The 21788-nt window shown below is 47.6% G+C and overlaps 1 protein-coding gene across 1 annotated transcript in view; it reads left to right on the forward strand.

The window, feature by feature from the left end:
* Window positions 1-19455: 19455 nt before the first annotated feature.
* The window catches only part of LOC129382287 (uncharacterized), a 245631-nt gene continuing 243298 nt past the window's right edge, over window positions 19456-21788 (forward strand). Inside the window, exon 1 of the mRNA XM_055066048.2 lies at window positions 19456-20929. Coding sequence (XP_054922023.1) covers window positions 20900-20929 — 30 coding nt within the window. The 5' untranslated portion in view covers window positions 19456-20899. The remainder of the gene's footprint in view (window positions 20930-21788) is intronic.

Consider the following 21788-nt stretch of genomic DNA (forward strand, 5'->3'; position numbering starts at 1 on the left):
CGGGCGTGTCCAGCGCGCTTGGATGACGTCCAAAGGAAAGAACAGGCACGCTAGGTACTGCACCGGCCGAGGTGGTGCCGAAATCGGAGGGGAAACAAAAAGAAAGAAAGAAAGAAAGAAGGCAAGAAAGAAAGAAAGAAAGAAGTATGGGTAATGACGTTAGAGAAAAACGCGGTTGTTCTTATGTCCCATTACTCAGAATTTTAATCAGAGCTGTAGAACCAGAAGAAGTGGAAGCACTGGAACAAATTGTATTTGTGGTGTACAGTCGTATTCCTAGAAATGGCTAAATACGGACTGTTAACGAAATGTCTACTCCCTGTTATACTTAGCGTCGCGAGTTGCTGCTGAGTAGTCGCTTGTACGAATTCCTGAAACTTGGATATGCTATCGTGAGAATCTGACCGCGCTCCACAAGGGACGGCCACGCTCCCTGCTCCCCAATAGGGTGACTTCAGTTTCTTCTCGACCTTAATTGTACTAATATGCTTCAGTGGAAGTACTTTTATCTCGTTCTTCAGATCGACTCACTAGTATTGCTGCAGCATCCAAGAGACCTTCGAAAGGAGTAGTCATGGGTGTTTTACATGCTGTTGTTGTTTCCATTTTCGCCAACAGAAGGCGCAACGATCAACAAGGCTCTGCGCCACTGGATAATCAGCGCGACGGGTTATTGATCAACGGGGCTCACGAAGCGTTCCCAAACTAGCATGATTGAAGAGCATCTGGTTAATGATGGCATGGGCGTTAGGCTGTAGGACACTCGCGTCGTTGCACCCAGAACGTTCTGTCATACCGCGGCGCAGAAAAAAAAAAAAATGTGAAGGGAGGAAGCAGCTGGCCAACGGAGCCACACTGTAGTCGTCACGCAAGTTACTTAACCGTTTTCGTTATGCCTGGGAATCGCTACGGGGCGACTCTGCTAATGAAACGAACTTTGTTGCTCGACGCACCCTCATTAGCGTAATGAACCCGACGCTTGGAGCAACCGTGCTTGCTGGTTGGACAAAATTCATTACCGCAGGATGGCATTTACCGAGCATTCGGATAGCACGACAGCAAGTATAGTGCGTGCGTGACAGAAAACAGTTGCGTGCAGCAGTAGGCTCTCACGTAGTCCTTCCACGAACGTCGCAGTGTTAGCAGGCTGTTTGCTTTCGTGCATGTCGGCGTCGTTCACTACTGCTCCGGCTTTGAAATCAACTTTTAAGTGGAACTTGTGATTTGAAGGCGGTGTTCCTTGCTGTGCTTCCGCTCCAACAAGCAGGAAAACTGCAGTAAAGGACGCTGTAGCACATTGTAATGAGACTCCCGAGACAAGCATCGGCTCTGCAGCAGTAACAAAGGAGGCATTGTAGCCATTGTCGATGCTTTCTTCTTTGTTGGAGAAAAGCAACGGGAAAGCAAGGAAAAAAACAATGAACCACAAACGCAGAAAAACAAAAGACGCGGTCGGTCTCTGTGCGCTAAAGCCACTGATCGCCGGTTTACGAAGCTTTGTTGTTTTGCTCGAGTACCAGTGTAGTGGCTGACCGTCGTAGGCAACGACCCTCACCAGACGTTCATAAAACCTGTCTTGCGTTTCTTGCTGTAGAGTGAACCATGCTCCGGCTCCCTAGTTCTCTGCAGTGTGGCGGAAGCTGTGGACCGCGGCTGTGAATCAGAAAAAAGAAAACAAAAACAAAAAAAAACATAACTAGCAGGAGTGGCAGCCCCATTGTTCGCCTCGGATCTCACGCGGTGCGACGTCGACTGACTGGACGATTCACGGAATGATTAGCAGCTCACAGATCTGTCTAGGTAAGCCTTCCCCCTTTCTCTAGAACACGCAGCCGGTTTTCGTTACTGATTGGCTGAAACGAGCCCTAGCCTTTGCTGTCCTGCGCGGTGTCGGTGATATGCACTCATTGACATGATAGGCTATAAAGGAAACCCTGGATAACAGTGTGCGTATATCTTGCTTCACCGTCTTTTGCCCCCCTCCACAGTTCCTTTATCATCCTTCTACCCCATCTTTCCCTCTCCAAACTCCCATTCTCATTCGTGTTTAGGAGCTACTCGCATTACGCCTGCTTATTGGCTTTTCTTTCGAATAAACATTCTCATTCTAATCCTCGTTAGAGAGCGCACCTGCTACCTGCGATCGTATAGGCGCAATCGCGTGGTAAACGACGAAAATAAAGAAAGAAATACAGAGAGAGAGAGAGAGAGAAAGAAAGAAATGAGAGCGAAGCTACGGAGGTGACAGCAGTGCGATGTAAATTGAGTACTTGAGGGGAGAGAGAGGGCAGTGCGAAAGAAGCGAAAGGACGGCATGCCTTCTTTTCTTGCCTTTCTGTCACTTGTGGGTGGCCATGTTTGTTTCTCTCGCTGTCGCACGTTGCTTCGCATTCTGAAGGGACTCGCGTCTCGTGTGCAGTTGACCCAGCAGCGCGGCCGCGAGGCCTGCATACACGCTACACGCGCACTGCTCGCTGGTGGTGACACTGCGACGGAGCCGAACGGGGAGATGTGCCGCGCAGCTGTCGAGCCCATTGCGGTCATTAGCCTCCTCTTCGCGAGCGAGGCGCGAAAGCGAAGAAACCTGAAAAGAACATCAAAAAGAAAAAAAAGGAAATGCGAAAGTAAATAGTGGGTATGAAAGAACACGGAAGAAAAAAAGAATCGCGAGCCTGCCAGAAAAGATATCCAAGCCCGTCGGTGTCTGCTTTCTTTGGCGTAGAAGCCATTCTCTATTTCCTTTTTAACTGCCTTAAAAAGAAGACGCAGATGTGCACACCCGCCTCTCATGCTCGCCTGGTGGTGAGCGCCCTGCTGTGAAAGGGAAGCTTGTGTTTTTCTCGATTCTCCGGTCCCTTTCGTTTTCTTCGAGCATTCGACTCGGCTGTCCTATATGATCGAAAAGCCAGAAGACAAGCGAGAACGGCGCAAAATAAAGAAAAAAGGAAGAGAGTAGGTGGCCAGAGAAAACGTTTTGCGGAGTCTGATTGCGGATGACGAAAGAGAAGAAGCGAGCGGCGTGGCCCGGTGGCGCCCTTATGTGGAATTTCGACCGAGAAAGCCAGAGGCACGCTCTATGCTGATTGGCGTTACTTTACGCGCTTTGCTTTCTTCCTCTGGCTGTGCAGATTCACTACACGCCATTGCCGCACCCCGCCTACGGTGTTACGTGGTAGCAATGCACAATTAACAGCGCGTAATCGAGGTCTACACACCAAATCGCTACGGGTTGACTAATTTAGCCTTGGAATGCGTGACCACCGTGGTGGTGGAGTTAAAATTATTGCATTTCTCTTTACCTGCTTGGGTCGTCTTTCTTGTTCTTATTTCAAAAAACGCCGCCGTGCCGACAGATCTTACAGAAAACACACGCTTCTGGTCACTGACCAAGTCGAACAAATAGCCAACCCTGAGGCAATATAAATAAATATAATTAACGAGGTCTGAGGTTTATCTGGGGTGTAAGGCACGTCACAGTGGTCAGCTTGGAGCCCTCTTTCGGTTACGCTTGACGTGTAGCGATACCTCTGCAGTCAAGAATTGGACAAAAAACTCGAACGGGACAGGGGCACAAAGAAGACGACCGCACGAGGGCTTAACTATTAACTATAACTCACAAAATCCATTTGTGAGTAAGCGGCTTTGCAATAGCCGTTTCTTCGTAGCCCAGTTCCGTTCGCGCTTTTTTTCCCATTATATGCCACCTTGCCAACTCGTCCAGTTGACGAGTGTTCTGAACTCGGAACTTAATGACATTTCAGAATCCAAATGGGTTGCTATATGAAGGAACCCGTACGAGTTCGGAAATAAACATTAACTTTCGACTTATTCACTGTCAGGAAGCCTCTTGTTTCTTTCTCCTTTTTTTTCCTAGCATGCTACTAACCAGACACGATTTCATCGAATTCGTGGCTACAGGGACATCTATACAGTCTAGCGCGATTTGAAGGTTATTGTGCGAGCGTCGACCAAGAACCAGAACAGCGCCACGGCCCAGAATCCTCTTTCGAAGAGAGGGAGGTATCAGGCCAGCTTCCCTCACTCTTTTACAGCGGAGCTGTCTATAGTTAGGATCTGGAAAAAAATGTGTACTGCCCCCCCCCCCCCCCCCCCCCAAGATGTTGATAAAAGCAAATCATCATGTGGGCCGATCATGGTGATCGTTCAGAAAGGGTCAAATCTCAATGGCACGTACCCCGGTGGGCTTGGGGACCGTAAGGCGCCCTTCAACTACCGTTGTCATATGTGGGACCTAAGGAGGTCCCAGCTCAAGGGCAAGATCAGATATTTAAAAAAAAAAAAAAAGGTTCTGTACAACTTTTTGAAAAAGGATTGCTGAAAAATTCTCGGCGCCAACCGCGCAAACGCGCTCGTGCCACTGCTTGCGCGTTCGGCATCGTGTTCTTCCACAGCTGGCTCCGTTCCAGTGCACAATTTCACTTCTGACGTCGTAATGGGCAGACCGCGTCTACGGGGGTATGAGCCACTGCTTAAGGGGTTATGAGTCATTCATTGTCCTACGTGACGGACACATTTTATCACAGAGGTTATATTCGAATACGTGTGCGTACCTATATCGCCACGATGACCACAGATTAGTACACTTTGTTGCCATATTCTGGGTCACTTCTGTGTCGTGCGCTAAACAGCTTCGCTGGTCATCCACCTTCACAAAGTGGAATGGCTCATGAATTTTTTGCTGTTCCTTAAGCTGCGGTCACTCCCATCTGAAGAAGGCGCTTTTTTGTTTTCTTCGGGGAACAGACAGTGGTGGTATATTGCGTGCAACGCATTCTTAGGTATTAGAAATAAAGAGAACGGGTGGCGAGTTCGTCACGGGAGTGATTGTTGTAGCATGAAACAGCCAACGAGGGAGAGCAGAATGCGAAGTCTTGATTTTCACGGTTCCGAAACGGGCTGTTAGGCCGGTCGACGCTCGCGCGATAACCTTCAAATCTCGCTAGACTGTACACGTCAAGCAAGTGCACGTGGTCGAAAGGGTGCTCGAATCCGTGCGCATATTATAGCCGACGCGTTTCCTAGGAACACTACATCTCATTAATTATTATTGTTATTATTACTATCGCAGGGTGGGCTGGTTTCTTCGCAACAAAAGCTTTTATACTTCTAGCAGCTAAGGGACAGCGGCTACAGCAGCCTGAACGGCGCGTGCAACAATGGCGACCGTCTGAGGCTGTGCTGTAGCTGTGCCTTCTTGCGAACCGGCCGCCATTCGAGGGAGCGCGAAGAATCGCAAGGTCACTGCCATCATAAAAGAAGAAAAGAAAGAAAGCGCTGACGCGTCGACACGCAATTTACGATCGCCCGTGTTTTCTCCCGCTCTGGGCGCTTTTACGACGCCTACCTGTACTTCTGCTTCCTTTATTTTTCGGTGCTCTCTATATACTAGAACTACGAGGCAAAGCTGTTTTTTCTGTCTCGCCGAAGCTTGGCGAAACCAGAAGGCTTCGTGGACTCTCACTACGCGTATAGGTTGGATGACGTTCTGCGAGGTGTAGTTAGGTTAGGAGGCCTTAGAGAGGTACGACGTGAGTATAACTCCCCGGCCAGACTGTGCGTGTCCGGCAGAAGGATCGGGCTCGCGCATGCGTAATGGCGCTGAAGTCGCACTGCGCTCCCGTAACGGATGAATATCGCGCCAGAATGCAACTTCTGTGTCTGGGCTGCAAATTCTATCGCAAAGCACGTTTGCGTTGCGTGTTGGATTAGATGGGAACAGGGGCTTTCCTGACCCGCCAAAGTATGTATGACTAAAGTATGTATGACGCGGTATTAAAATGTTTAAGCAAGGGCACTTTTCCTCAAAGGAAGGTACAGTCCGGGAGTGGGCCGTGCCCATTAGTGGCGCTGGCTAACACTCCCGAGTGAGCGCTACATCTACGGTAGACGCTAACACATAGAAAGCGGACCCGAGGAGGGCCGCCGTGACAGCTGGCACCGAGCATTGCGCGTTTAATGCAGGGAATGTGGGTTAGGCTTCTCACCTGGCGGTGAGTTGTCGTTTTGCCCACTTTCATTTCCCTTTTCCGTTATTATTTCTTCATTTAATTTAAACCCAACAATCATATTTCCGCTGTGCTTCTTCTGGTTTCAGTGCCCGTTGGCTTCATCTTGATTGTCCGTTTCATTCGCCCTTGCCGCGTGCAGTTTTCATCTCCTCCTGTGTGGCCAATCCACCTCGCTAGTATCGGCCACGGTATGAGGTCACGACAACAACAGCAACGTGGCCGCATTTCTCGCAAACTCCTACGCGTAGCGCAGACCTCGCATTCTTGGTGCAACGTGCATGAGATGCATGTATATATCGCGTATGCGCATTCCCCGAGACGGGATATTAATGACAGAAAATTAAATAAAAATAATTTTAGCGTACGGATAAGAGGTAGATTCAAGGAGCAGGAAGGACGGGCGGGGGCTGCCAGATCGTGCGGGCCCGTCTCGGCGCGGCCAGTAATCGCGCAATGTGTGTGGCGATCGCGTTTTAATTGCACGCTTCAGTTGCGCGGGCGCCGTACGCAGCGGTTAATCGGGGCTTCCGATAAGACCGGCGTGGCGCTCCACGAAGAATCTGCGAATGGCGAGAAAAAAATGTCCCCCGGGGGCTCGCACGACTTCGGCGTATGCGCATTTGTTGTTGCGAGACTCGCTGGGCGAGGGAGGCACCGCGTTTGATGCGAGCGCGCGTATTTGCGATACTGCTGTCAAGAGGCGCCGTTTGTAAGGATACCACGTGCCGGGCTTAAGAAAAAGAAAAAAATATGCGTGAGGCGCGGAGACTGCCAATGAAGCGAATGCGGCGTGACCTAGATAGCAGTGCAGCGTAATCTGTTTCTCCCGCGGCGGCGGCGATTTCTCTTTGTCGAGCGAACCCTTTGGTACGCAGATTAGGACGCGATTGGGGCGCCGGATATCTGGTTGGTTGTCCCCTATATAGGATGCGACCGAAGGCGGCACCCAATTATTATTTTGCCGACCCTATCTCTCGTTAGGTTTTAGTGTGTCCTGTACTTGGGGGCATTGGAGGAAAGGCTGGCGTTTGCTCATACCATTAGAGGATAATGACTGGTATTAGTTCCCCAAACTGGAGACGGGTTTCCATTTCCTACTGCCGTAGTCCATTGTATTACTACAGTGACTGTGATCCGGTTATCTTGCTTTCCGTTTCCCAATCTTGTACTTATCTTTCATTTCTACCTTTGCATCACTTGCTATCAGAAGTATAGACAGGTGTTAATTGAGCCCATTCCGGTGGCAGCTACCCAGACTGCTCAAGTCTCCTCTTCTTCCCTCTATCACTGGTAACGTTTGTTTTCAAGCCAAATAGTAAAAATAATAAAATTACACAGATCCAACGCAATGTTAGAATCTAAATGACGCGAAGCTTGAATCGAGTTAGCGACGTAGCGGCGGTGGCGGACCACACACGCATGGCAGCGTGTACAGGTAGATGTTAATTCTGTGTGTCACGGTGATGAAGGCGATCTATGGCGCTTGTCTAGGAAACGGATCATGGTAAAAGGCGCATGCACAGAGAAGCACAACGCATATTTAAACACATTTAAGGCTTCTGTACCCATAGTCATAGTGTCATAGTGCAACATGAACCCAAGTTGTCTACTCGTCGAGACTGCAACCGCAAAATGGAGGGAAGAGGCAAATGAAGCTTTCGTTTAATAATAATAATAATAATAATAATAATAATAATAATAATAATAATAATAATAATAATAATAATAATAATAATAATAATAATCATTCATTATAAGGGTGCGTAATGGCTCACGCATGTGAATGGAGGTGGACTGGTCCGGGCAAGCAAAGGCACAGTGCGCTCAACCCTTGAGGCGTAATTCTGTAAGAAAGCGAAAGTTAGGTAGGGGATATTCAGTTAGGTTCTATTGAGCGTCGCCGCGGAAATGCCGAAGCGCAGCAAGCCAGTCGTCAGCATGCTTCAACTACATTATTTTGTAGTCCGAAACAGAGGTACCGGTATGTGCAAGGTGGGTGTCTCGAGGGCACAGTAGACGAAAATGATACGAGAGTTCACTGCGCTCACAGCGCCTCCGGTGGTGAAGAGTGGCGCGCAACGAAGAAGGAAGCTGTGCTCTGTCATCTAAGATAGCGGGGGTGATAGCAGGTAGACTCCCTGTGGGTGGGCTTAAACCATACGAACATGTAAGCTTTTCCTTGAATGACTCTTCCCGTTCATGTTTACTTATCTGGTTTTGTCCTGATGGTAAGTTAGTCTGGCGTAGAATTTGTCGGGTCCCGAGCTAGTCCTTTGCGTACGACATTCTAGGAAGTTGCCAAACGTCGCCTTTCGCACGAGTGATAATTATGGCTTGCGTAGGCCGACGTGGCGGTTCCATAGCTATGGTGTTCTGCCACTCAGAGCCAGGTCCCCAGGTTCGATTTCTCGCAGCGCGGTTGCCATTCCATCGAGGAAACAGCCAAAAACAAACAAACAAACAAACAAAAATATGCAGATCCCACGCACTGTGGGAATCTCGATGTAAGCGAAGCTTTGCCTGCTGTTTGCGTTCATTGACGTTATTTGGCGATGACATATTAATTAACGGCATACGACAGTCGTGACGGGATGCGTAATGTTACTTTGCCTGCTCCGCTGAAGCGGCACTAAGTTCACGCTTCGGCGCCATTCTGGGTTGTAGCGATGTAGCTCACAAAACTGCCTAATCTCTCACTATTCCCGCGCTAACATTCTCCCCACCTCCTTCCTCTACCGCCGTTGCTGTTGCGGGTGAGCACGGAGACAAGTGCTGCAGCTCCTGCACAGCATTTGTGAGGGGTCACACCTAGTTACGTCGTCCAGAGGGCGTTGTGCAGATGCGACGCGGCGTAAATCTTGACACGAGCTTCTCTGGTCATGGAGAGCGCCGGACGCTGGCGTAAAGATAAAAGCTTTTTTTTCTCTCTCTCTCTCTCTTTGGCCGTCTTCCCTTTGTGTCACACTCCTGTCGTGTACTAACGCGATAGCGTTAAGGGCCCCGGTTCGTAGAACATTCGGTGCCGACGCCGCGTCGCAGTAATCGTTCTGAACCACAACCGCGCAGGCCCTCCACGTGGCGCACACATTGTCTTAGATTCTTTACAAGGTTATTCCTCGGAATATTGAGAATGCAGCTCATAAGCAAATGCCATGAAACTGAACACCTACAGCGCAAGCATTTTATGTTTTTTTGTGACATGGCCACGTCTCCGACCACGTCCCCACGCGGCCACCGTTAGTGGCGTGCGTCTCAACTACGTCCTGATGTGGCCAGCGTTACAGCAGCAGCCGCAGCAGCAGCAGCACTGGGAAAGTCGAAGGAAGAGGCAAAGAAAGCTTCGCTTTAAAAGAACGTGTATAACTGTTTGGGTGTAGCCAAAAGAAGTTAATATGGCCAAAAGTAATTCAGGACACTTTACTACAGTGGCTTTCATATCCACTGTGTTGCTTTGGAACATTGAAACCTATCTATCTATCTATCTATCTATCTATCTATCTATCTATCTATCTATCTATCTATCTATCTATCTATCTATCTATCTATCTATCTATCTATCTATCTATCTATCTATCTATCTATCTATCTATCTATCTATCTATCTATCTATCTATCTATCCATCTATCTATCTATCTATCTATCTATCTATCTATCTATCTATCTATCTATCTATCTATCTATCTATCTATCTATCTATCTGTCTGTCTGTCTGTCTGTCTGTCTGTCTGTCTGTCTGTCTGTCTGTCTGTCTGTCTGTCTGTCTGTCTGTCTGTCTGTCTGTCTGTCTGTCTGTCTGTCTGTCTGTCTGTCTGTCTGTCTGTCTGTCTGTCTGTCTGTGAGCCAATGAAAGTTCGTGTATCTTCAGAATCCTGAAAAGCGTGTAGCTGAGAATGGATTGAGAATTTTAAATTTTTCGGTGAGTTTTGTCGAGTTTACATAATGTGGACTCCATCCCAAGAACTCTGCAGGAAGTTCAGATATGAGAACTTCAACTCCTTCATGTAAAGCATACGTGGAAAGCGTCTATCCAGCCACTTGAAAAACGAGCCCCACGTAGGACACTGCGAGAAACAATGAACGCAGAAAACCCACCTTATGACGACATACCGAACACCGAGCAAACACCCAGCTTCTTACGTTCCAGCTCGTTTCACTAAAACACTTTACTCACTTTATTTAAAATTGCAGCACAGAGTCAGTCGCACGTGTTTGAAGATGTATGCAACTTGTTTTAATTGTCATTATTTTCATTGGTTCTCTTTCTTCTCGTGCACTACCCGCCGTGGTTGCTCAGTAGCTATGGTGTCGGGCTGCTGAGCACGAGGTCGCGGGATCGAATCCCGGCCACGGCGGCCGCATTTCGATAGGGGCGAAATGCGAAAACACCCGTGTACTTAGATTTAGGTGCACGTTAAAGAATTCTCGTGCACTGTTTCGGCGCGCACATTTGTGCACAGAGCGCCTGAAAGAGTTAAGAATGGTTGCAGGTAAGTGAACAATGCGCTCCAATACATTACAATGGCTTTTTGGCCGGTGATCGCTCTCTCTGAGTTATCATGTTCCCCCTCACATGACTGCTATCATGTTGTCGTATCGACTCTTATCAAGTTGTCGCTCGCGCGAAAGACGCGCTCGCTGTGCTTGAACCGTCGTAAACCTTCTCGACACTTTGATAACAGGACGGATTCATCGCAATCGGATATATAGCTGGAATTCGGTGCAGTACATTCTCGAACAGACGCGAGCTTCGTACAATCGAACGTGATTCGATTGTACGACTGCGAGCTCATGCTTGCTCACATTGTTGCGACTCGAAGTGTTTCTTTTATTTTTCGCAATAAGTTCGCCAAATAAACATATTTTCCCCATTCATAACTCCTACCATGCACTGTAAACGAAAATAAACCCACCTGGGAGTTTTTAAGAGGTGATGTGCCCTAAAACCTCCCCTCCTCAAATATTTACTCCGATGTATGGGAGCAAAACAGCGCCATTCCCTCGTTTCACTCCGCTGGCTAGCTGCGGGAGTATTAAGGCGACATGACGCGATTTTACTCCGCTTAAGAATCTTGTTGTCCCGTGAAACTCCGACAGGGAGTTTTAAAAAACTCCCCTCCGCTGATACAGGTTGGTCACGTGGCGCTTCCCATGAGGCTGTGCGCCTCGCCAGCGACCGGGCGCGTTCGGCGGAGCGGGCAGTGCTCATGGCTGACGGTTTGTTAAAGTCTGTGAAGTGTCGTTCCGTGACCGCGTTTCGTCAATTTGTTTCCCGTATTTCCTTCCAGAAAGTGTTATAGGCATGCCTGAAGCTCACTGTATCTCAGCTTCAAGTACATTAGCTGTGATCACTTTGCTGACAACGATGATTGCAAGAGCCACGTTTTCAAGTGCGGAAAAAGGCTTAGGTATACCTCGAAGCTGCTCACTGGCTCGTGATGTCGGCTCACGTTCTGGCTGTGTTTTCGTGCTGCGTCACCCTGTCTTGTATTTTTCAGTACGTGAAATGCGACTTCTATGTCCTTTTGAGTACATGCTGACAACGTCCAGTGTATAGTGTTTGAAAGGACCGCGTAGCAATGGCAACAGCAGCCACTGTTCGAGCGACGACATCCGTGCTAGTCGCGCATGAATGGCGTAACCCAAGTTATTTGCGGTGCTGTGTTGCCAGTGAGAAAGACCGGAGTGCAAGCAACTGTTTTTATGTATCTATGAACGGATATCCTCGCCCGAAGAAAAACGGTAGGACATAAGTATGCGTACTGAAAATAAAGCTTCTTATTGAGCGATGTGAATCGAATTGTTATCGCGCATATATGTATTGGTCACGTCGTTGCTTCCGATATTGCATTAACATTACGCTCTATCCGAGACACTGATTTAGACGCATGCCTGCTGGCTCCGAGTTTAAGGATTCACTCGACAGATCAGCGATGTAGCTCCTTTTCGCAACCGAGACAGATTGCTGGGACGCAGAGCAAGTAGTGCGGTGTATAAAATGTATGACTGCGCATTTTTCGGTGTTACGTCGGCTGCTGCGGGCCATGCTCACACGTAATAATTTCTTGCTACGCTACCACTATATCGCAAAAATTTAATTTTGCTATGCAGCACATGCACTTACATTTTTCTTGCTTACTGTAACTAACGCACTACTTTTTGGCCGCGAACGCCGGCAGTGTGCGAAGTCGCTTCAGCACTCACAGAATGGCATGATAATTTTGAAAAATTACGCCATTAACTTGATTTCTCTCACTATTTTGAATTAACAGTTTTGTGTTCATTAAGGTATTCTGTTAATTTCAGAGAGGCAGATCTCGTATGAACGAGCAGGTGAGTCGTAATTCTGAAAACAGCACAGCTGCTCCCTAGGCGGTTTCGAGGCACACAGTATCGTGGCTATATATACTGGCACCGTTGCTTCTTGAGTATCGCGCGTACGTGGGATGTCTTTCAAATTTCTGCATTGGGCGTTTCTGAAATGTTTATGTATGTCATGATATATGTGCTTTCATTGACTTGTTTCGTCGAATTTGACGCGGTCTCGTGTGCATATTTCCAAATTTGACCAGCAGCCTCTGCATGTAAACATGCTCGCGAAAACTCACGCGATGCCTCTTTTTATACTCCCGTTGCGCCTCGAAAAAACTCCGTCAATTGCAAAGCAAAAAATAAAGAAAAGACAAAAAAAAAACTCCCATAATTCCACGCAATAATTCCGCTCGTACGGAGTAAAAATTCTACTCCGATCATACGTAGCATAATAAACTCCGAACCGGGGGGTCGCTAGAGGACAAGCAGTATACTCCCCACCTCGGAGTTATTTCCGTTTACAGTGTGGTTTCTGCCTGCCTAGCATATGATATATGGCGATAAATGATAGCCATTTTAACGTCACAACCACAACCAAAGGCCGTTTAAGGCATTAAGTATTCCTCACAGAAAACTGTCTCTAGTTTTTACATTTTGCTTCGAGGTCAGCAAACTCGCTGACTCGTTGCACTGCTAGTCACGTACTGAATGACGCGTATACGCGGCGTGCACGCCGATGGCCGCGCCGCTGGTGGCGGCCTTGCGCAGAACGCATGGGAGAGGAGCGAGCCGCGCGCCGTAGCACGCCGTAGTTTGTTGCGTCGCTGATAGTGCTTCTCCGTCTTATTTGTGTTTTCAGAGCAAAATAAGCAACACCCTTCGCATGTGTGGGATGGCCAAAGCTTCCGAAGAATGTCGAAGAAGAATTGTTGCAGGGTGGGGGGGCTCAAATACCGGCGAAAACGTGCCGGTGATACGGTTCTAATTATTCCCCGCAAAGCCTCATCAGCAGGAGCAACGGTGGCAATGGATCGTAGCTTCGGCGCGAAATTTCTTGCTCTCATCCTTTCCTTTGTCGCTTCGGTGTTTTTTCTTTTTTATTATTATTTTTTTACTCAATTGTAGTTAGACGGGTAAGCGACGAAGTTCGTCTGCAGTGCAACCTGCGGTTGAAAGGCATTTCGCTAAAGTTCGGAATGCCGTTTGCCGCTTATATTGTTTTCCGCTTCTTTACCGCGTTGGGCTAGCTAGGCAGCACGACTGCATGAGCGCATTGTTTTGCATGTTAAAGCTGCAGAAGTTTGCAAGAACTGAAATTGTTAGTTTTATGTGGCCCGGTAAATCCTCGCACCAGCTGTCGCGCACTTCATGTTTTTACATTTATTTTATGCGTGGCTTCGCCCATGTTTAACTGTTGCTAGTTGCTTCATGCATAACTCTTGATTCTTTTGAGCTGCGAGGTTTTCACCCTGCCTCGTTTGTAAAGGGTATAAATCACGCTGTGTCTTATCGGAATGACACCAAGCAAGTGCTTCTTTAACAGCTTTATTCATTTCGCCCGAGGGCACCTTAGATATTGTGGTTTTTTTGGGAAATGTGTTTAGAAAATAGGTAGCTCAGGGCGAGAATTGCTAATAGTTACTGCATATGGTATTTTTGTTCTATTTTTCGCTGATCCATTTTTCGCTGAGTAGTTCGCGTCACATCATCATACCTTGATGCTGTCTGAGCAGACTTAACACGCCGATTTGTTTGTTTCACAACGTAGTCGCTTCTTGCAAGTGAATTTTGCACTCAGCTGAATTATTTCTTATTATGATTACGCCGCATAGGACTAAACCCGGCCTTGCCGCCAGCGCTGTATCTAATTTGACTGGCGCTGCTCTGCCTTTAAATATATCATGTGGCCATTCTCTCTAGTAACATTTAAAAAAAGTACTGCAATGTTAGTCACACTATGGCTTTGTACGTTTCCAAGCAGTTCCCTTAGGGAATTTAAAATTGCAAAAACTGCAGCGCGAACGGCAGTTCATCGGCGGTACAGCGCTAACACGCGCTTTTATTAACCCGTGCGTTTGGTGGCTTCGTTGACTATAGTGTACGCGTTTCTATCAATAAATTCGCAATTATTCTACTTCAGGCGACTTTCACTACACTTATTCGGCGGCGTCACATGTATTCATCGGCAGAAAAATCACAACGGTATATGCAGACATCGCACCGTGCGGATTTGTTATCTAAGTCTGCACTAACGACGGGTGCTTATTATTGAGGTACAGAAGCAGCATTACGGCAAGGGTAGAATTAAAGAAGAAAAAAAAACGGTCGAGACATCACATTAGTCAACAAAATTTGTCGGCTAGTTTACATGAGCTCCACTTCATGTAAATGGTCTTCATGGCGTTTGTCTGCGGGACGCACCTGGCGCGTATGTGGACCATGTTGCCCCAAACACCGGTAACACCTTGTTCATACCCGCTCCCACAGCGGTCTGCGTCTTCCCTACAGCTGTCACCGCAGAAGAAGCAGTCTGGCGCCCGAACCAAGGACAAATCGCAGCCGCGAACTTCAGTCACCCTTGCTGCAAAGCGTTGTCGTCTGCTACTGCTCCCACGCGTATTGTTGGAAGCGCCCGCTAGGTGGCTATCAGTGGCGCCTCTATAGGCGGTGCACGCGGCCTATAGAGCAAACGTATTCACAAACTGTATTATTTCATTTGTCTCTGCAGGAACCATTTGCTGACCAACGTGCGTTCTACACCGTCGACAGACGCCAAGGAAGCGCTGTCCAAGGATCAGCGAGAACGTAGCAGTCGATTTTTTAACGAAACCATTAATAACCACATGCGCGCGTCAGGAGCCCGCCGTCTACCCGCTTATCTGTCAGCTAGAAGCGGCATTCGGAATAAGCGCGCGGAAGGAAAGCGAATTGACGACCCAGCGGCCTCGGCGGAAGTGCAGAAAGTCGCAGCTGGCCCACAGGCTGGGCCTTCGCACTTTCTCCACGAGACGCTGTTCAGCGGAGCAGCGCGTTACAGACGCGCCCATGTAGTTGGCAGAGCGGCTACCGAAATTGTAACTGACGTATATGCAAGAGAAATGGGCACATCGAAAGCAAGCGAATGTAGAACAAAAATGGAAACCAATTATTGAACTCCTGGTTCCTTAGGGTTCCGGGGAGCCAATGAGCGCATAAGGAAAGGAAATGAATGGGGAAAAAAAAAGAAGCAAAAGTAGGAAACATGCGTTCGTTGCTTCGCGCGTTAGCGAGGGAACGTGGAGGTCCGAACCCTGATGCCAGCGTCAGAAGATTCTACCGATAACAGTCACAGAATTGTCTCTTCTCTTCTTTAACGTATCTCCGTTATTACAGGCCTTTATGATGAAGGAACAAACAGTGCTCTGGGAAGGGTGGGTGGAGGGGAGGGAGAGAAGCAGAGGCAAAGCGGTTTCTGTCACCGCAGTAACTACTCTGTTGATTTTATCGATTTCGTGATTAGGACGGCTACGACGGGCGGAAAGTGTGCGCGCTCATTCCTGAAAGCGATGCCTTCGCTTGGCGTGAGTGGAAAACTTGCCCGCCCTTTGAACGACGACGGCAGTTTCCGCGTGGCCAAACTCTCGCTCGACGGTTTCGCGAGGCTCGCAATTATAGCGGACGCCAACGCGCGCTCGATGGAGATGTGCGACAGACATTTAATTTAGCTCCCATCCACGTGTAGCTTTTTATTGCTTTTCTTTCTTGACGGGCGTTATTTCGAACCTCCGCTCTCGTCTTCTGGACGTCTGAGTTAATTTAGGAACAGTGTAGAAGCGCCGTGTTTTGCGTTGAAGGAAGTCGCGAACGTATGTGAAGAATATATTGCTGGATGCGGCGGCTGTCATTTTTTATGCTTCATTGAGATCTGAAAGCAGAGCCAACTGAGGCGGAATCGTGTAGGCGAAATGCAGCTGCGCGGTATCCATGACAAAAACATGGTCGCAATTCATTGATCTATCCGTTTTTCCTCTTCATGACGTCACTTGCGCTGTTATCGCTGTTACTAAAATTGTGTACCGTGTGGTTCCGTTAAACCGCCTAACTCCTGACAACCGCTTAACCGCCTAACTCCTGTGGCATCCTGTTGCAAAGTGGTGCAATATTTCTAGCTCATTGACTGGTTGGCTAAAGTAGGGAATACAGTCCGAGATACAGTACGTTTTCCACGGAATAGTACTGTTATCCTGATGTCATTTACAATAAATATTAGAATCAGAGGTACATCTGTGTTGTATTTGGTACATTTGTGTTATATTCGGGGATTCTCTTAGGAAGCAATTCTGTCCTTCCGGGATCATCCAGATCTGCCGTGTGTAGAACAAAGGTAGGCCTACTGATAGCTGGATTTTTGCTGATGCATGCACTGATGACTACTATTGGACGGAACGTGCTGCAATTACAGCCGCAGTGAAATGACGCTGGCGAGACGCCAATAGCAAGTGACGGATCGATTCGCAGTATCGGTGGTTCTGGCTACCAAGCTCTTGAGCTGGACGTATCTGACACACGGGGAATGCCGCGGGCTCTTATCGGTACGCAGTTGTGCCCTCGTCAGCCCATAGTGACGCAGACAAACAAGCGGATAAGACAAAGCGTTATCGCTTATTGCAAACTGAGGTCGGGCTTTCGTTACATTGCTGCGTAGAAATTTTTGTCAGGGGCGATATAGCGTAGCATGAGAGACGCTCGAAAGCCGCAGCGGGGCCATCGTTCATTTTGTGTCGCGCTCATCTTGAACTGCCCGCTGAACAATGGGCAGCGACCGATAGCCCGGTGCAGGCAATCCCTGCGCGCAAGCGTTGAAGTCGGTTCTAGCAGTACCAACACCGCGCACGTTCTCCCCGTTCGCGTGCCGCACTCTTCTAGCGGAGAGTTAGATTCCCAGGGTACATCTGTGAATTGGCTCGCGATAGCGCGGACAATAGTCATTGTACAGTGACTACACTTAGGTAGGCATATTAGGTAAGTTGGTGATCAAGTCAAAATTGCATGCACTTGTGCCATTAGGAACGGCTAAATTTCTTTTTCGCATGCTTTTTCTCTTTTTCTTTCCACCTTCCCCCTCCTTTATTTTTTGATAGGTTGAGTGACCACAAATCCTGCACACTTCTACGCTTCCAAGGTTTAGGAGACACGTTGGAATGGCTTCCACATGTTCAAAATTTTGAATTGCGGGAAATATCTTTTCTTGCGTTTTATTTCATTAAAAACAGTGGCGGTTACTTCCAAGCTTTAAAGGACATGTTAAAATGGCTTCTAAACTATTTCAAACTATAAATTACAAAGAAAACCTTTTTTTTAATGTGTTGGCATTAGGAATGTCAAAGTGGAAACAAAAGTGTACTTGTGTGAAGTGTGGAATGCTGGCCACGTGGTAGAGGTAGAGAGGGGATACGAGAGCTTAGAAGAGCGTGTATGCGTGTATGTGTATGTGCATATGTACGCATACGTCATGCTAACGCATTTCTCTCGCATTTGACCTCTAAATCGCTGCTGAATTTTTCTTTCTTTTTTTCATTTTTTTTTTTTCATGCGTCCAATTTAACAGCTGCAGTGGCTGTGGGGACGGTGTTGTTTGAGGCAGGGTTAGGCTTTCAGACTGAGCTGGCAATCGCCCATCCTGAGCCTCTTTTCGGATTACGCGAAATGTGTCACTTCGTGCCAGTCAGCTCAGTTTCCTGTAGTAACGGGAGCAGAAGATCCCAGTCCTGGCTCACAGTTTTACGGCTTGCTGTGAGACCGGGCCGGTGACTCTTCGAACTTCCGCATGCTGCAGGCGCGATCGATGAGAAGACTCCCGTGGGGCGCGCTGGACACATTCCTGGCGGAAGGAACAGAGATATACTTGTCTGTCGATATATAGCACCAAAGCTATCGATTCGCGCCTGCGAATGCTTCGTTATTTTTGTCTCAAAATCTTACCAACACGCTCAAATTGAGACGCTATTTACGGACAGATAGAACTACATGTGGCAGCACCATTGCCGCGTTAGTGTGAACAAAAGCCCCTTCATCAGCTTGCGCTTTTTAGTAGTAATGCGAGGGGCTTTAGTGTGGTTAGGCTGTCGACGGGCGCGCATTGAAATGTACACGGCGGCGTTACGCCGGGGATGATTTGGCCCGATTTTATGGTAACGACACGCGCTAACTGCAGTGAACTGGTCGAATGTTGGCCTCCAGTGCCACATTCCTGCGGCAAATGCGCATGTTGAAAGACGCGCATGGTGTCATTAAACGTCACTCAGGCACGCAGACAATGTTTGGACACTTTCTTGGGGCATTTTGCGGATGTTTCGCCTGCGTTTCGCCTCCTGCGTCAATATTGTTGCGCACGTTAATACCGCATTCTCTGCGAATCTTGCAGTGATTTAGATAAGTTTTTATTCCTGTAAAACGAAGGTAAATTAGAAACGTGCACTCTACATCACCAATTGTGCGCATACATCACCGTTTCCTTTTTTTTTTCTTCTGTGAAATGCAAGCAGATCAAAGTTCAATTAAGCAACCAAAGCCCCTGTGAGTGACAGTACGTCAGCAGGATCATCAGCTTGCTTCAGATAAGATTATTTTTATCGCCATTGTACCGTTACGCGCACGACAGTGATGCGACACAGTTGTGGTCATTTGAGGAACTAACGAACCATTAAGTTGTTTTATTTCATCTGATTGTGGCCACTGCCTTGGGCCAAGATAACAATGCCACAATGAAGAGCGAAATGAAATTATAATGGCCGCCTTTCAATTTAATGTTCTGACGCCCTGCGTCTAGATAGTGCCGTGTCACTTGTGATTCTTATATAATACCCTATTTAGCTTTCATTCTGCAGCAGCGAATCAAAGTACAAAGGCGCACGATTTAATTGCGAGGCAAAGTAATTTCACCGTAGTGGCATCAGAACCACATACCCAAAGAACACTTCTGGTCGCGTAACCGCTAAGCGAGAGTAATAAAATTCCCATAACACATTCATCGTAATATAAGATGTATGACGCGATGTGATATGAGTGCGTGCTTGTGACTCTTTTTTTCTACCGCTGAGTGACGATCACGCCACCACGTTCACGTTTCCTGGAATAATAGACGTTATGGAATTATATAACACATTGTGACAATTTAAAGCGCGGCATTCGCGTCTTGCTGGTACCACTTCATTCGTTTAGAATTATGTAAAATGCTTTTTGTTATGTACTGGAAACACGAAGTGGTAATAAAATTGATATGCATGTGGGGAGTGGGGATTCGGACAGTTACACATTTCGCGCTCAACACGGGCAGTCACTGATCGTACTACAGAGCGAATAAACACAGCCCAAGGCTAAATGCTTCTGTACGCCGTCAAAAAAATGCGGACGAGCACTTACGACTGCACTACAAATACGGAAGAAATGCTCTTTAAAGATATTCACGCCATACACGCACTTGTACAAACACGTACTCCGGGACATGAACGTTTGAGTGCAGTGGGGCCGTGCGGGGGCCCAAGGACCTGCGTGTTCGCAACTCCCCTGTGTGCAATAAAGTTATCACCACCACCACTACTGCCTAGCAGACGACGCGCGGCGAAGTCCACACTATCCGTGGTTCAGCCAGTGCGCACCAGGTGGCGAATATGTTTGATTTCGTGGCTGGTCGCCAAACAGTTCCTTCGAAAAGACTGTGCGCCTCAGCTGTTGAACTCCAATGAGCGCCTTTAGATTCAATGTACGTCTCCGGACGAAGCGACACCTTCAGTGCTTCCTCTGCTTTATATTTTATATTTTACTTTTTGCATCCCCGTCTCTTCGTTTCGGGTAGTAAACCGGAGGTTCGCCTGGTTGACCTCCGTACTCTTCCTTCGCTTTTCTGTTTTTCACGAGAGAGCGAACATCGAAACCCGTGCGGTGACTCCGTAGCTTTGGCGTTCTGCTGATGAGAGCACATCTTGATGAGGGAGAAATGAAAGATTAAAAAATAAATAGAAATAAGAAACGAACGGGAAAAGAGAAAAACAAAAACGGGAGAACAAAATAAATAAATAAATAAAAACGCTCGTGTACTACGGTGCATGTTAAAGAACCCCATGCGATAAAAATTATTCTGTAGCCTTCCACTCGGCGCCTTTCATAGCCCCGCTGTTAGTTTTGGGACGGTGTCAAATCCTGTGAAACAATCAATCAACGTCTCGACGGTCCGCATTGCCCTTTCTCAGTTCTTTTTCGTACCGTTTACCAACCGTTATCACTTCCAGCGTTGCAGTGACTCAGCGTCTGCATGAGCAGGGCACGACAGTGTGCCCACCATCTGTCGGTAACACGACGTTGCATGAAACGGCCAGAGTCTACAGTCGCCGCCGTGTCAGACGGCGTGCGGAATGGTTGCAGAAAACGGTGGTAGCATGCACATTCAGCTCCACAGTTCCTTCGAAAGAAACAGTGTCAATTATGCGAAACGTTCTGCTTTTCCGTGTATTCGGGGAGCTTTTACAGCCCGAATAGCTGCGAACACCCGCCCACTTGGACAGGCTGTGAAAGAAGACTAAACATGGTTCTTCCGAGTTCTAAAGGACGCAAGGTAAGATGCCTTTGATGTATGCGCTGCTCTCCGTGGCTTAAGTAGGTGTTTATTTTAGTTTTTAGCTTAACTGAGCAGTAGATCTTAGTTTTTTCTTACAAGGATTGTCGTTGATGGCGTAAGGTTCCTTTAGGGTACATACGACTGCCCGCTCCGGAACACTACGGCAATGCTGCGAAAGTTCTGCAGGGCATCTTTACAGCTCTGTTATTCAGCTCTGTCTAGCGTGTTTAGTAGTAATAATATTGCTTCGTTATCGCAATTGCAGCATTTTCGTGCTCGCAGTACGGTTTAGTTGCTATCCTACGCGACTGCTTTAGCGTTATCGGAGTGTTCTGACGCAATCAGTCGAACGTGCCATTGATAACAAACGAAACGCCATGGTACATTTCTGTTTACTACGTCAGCTCGCGAAAGGCACGGCAAAGCTACTAATGCAGCCTTTGACATCACCGTTATTACTGTAAATGAGAAAGAAGTCGCCGTTTTCAAGACTCGTCTTTACTCTCGCGGTGATGCGCTTAGCGTTGATTAAAAACCTGAACTGAAAAATTTGTCAGAATCTGTTAGTTTCTCCCACACTTAACCCGCTAAATTTCGGAAGGCGCAGCGCTTTGTAAATTTCAGGAGTGAAGCGTAGTCGCGTCTATAGGCACTTTTCGCCGGTCGGAAGGCACGGCAGCGCTTTATTTTCTTAGGTGGAGACAAACAAAATAAAGTGAGAGAAACAGAGATGGTAAATTGAATGCGAATGAGAAAAACAAGAAAAGCTGTGGAGATTTACAAAAACGGCAGGAAAGTAATCGGGAGGGAAAATCTGCATGATATAAGGCCCAATGTGGCTGCCTGAGGACCAATA

The sequence above is a fragment of the Dermacentor andersoni genome, chromosome 6 (genome assembly GCF_023375885.2).
Source record: "Dermacentor andersoni chromosome 6, qqDerAnde1_hic_scaffold, whole genome shotgun sequence".
Classification (NCBI taxonomy): Eukaryota; Metazoa; Arthropoda; class Arachnida; order Ixodida; family Ixodidae; genus Dermacentor; species Dermacentor andersoni.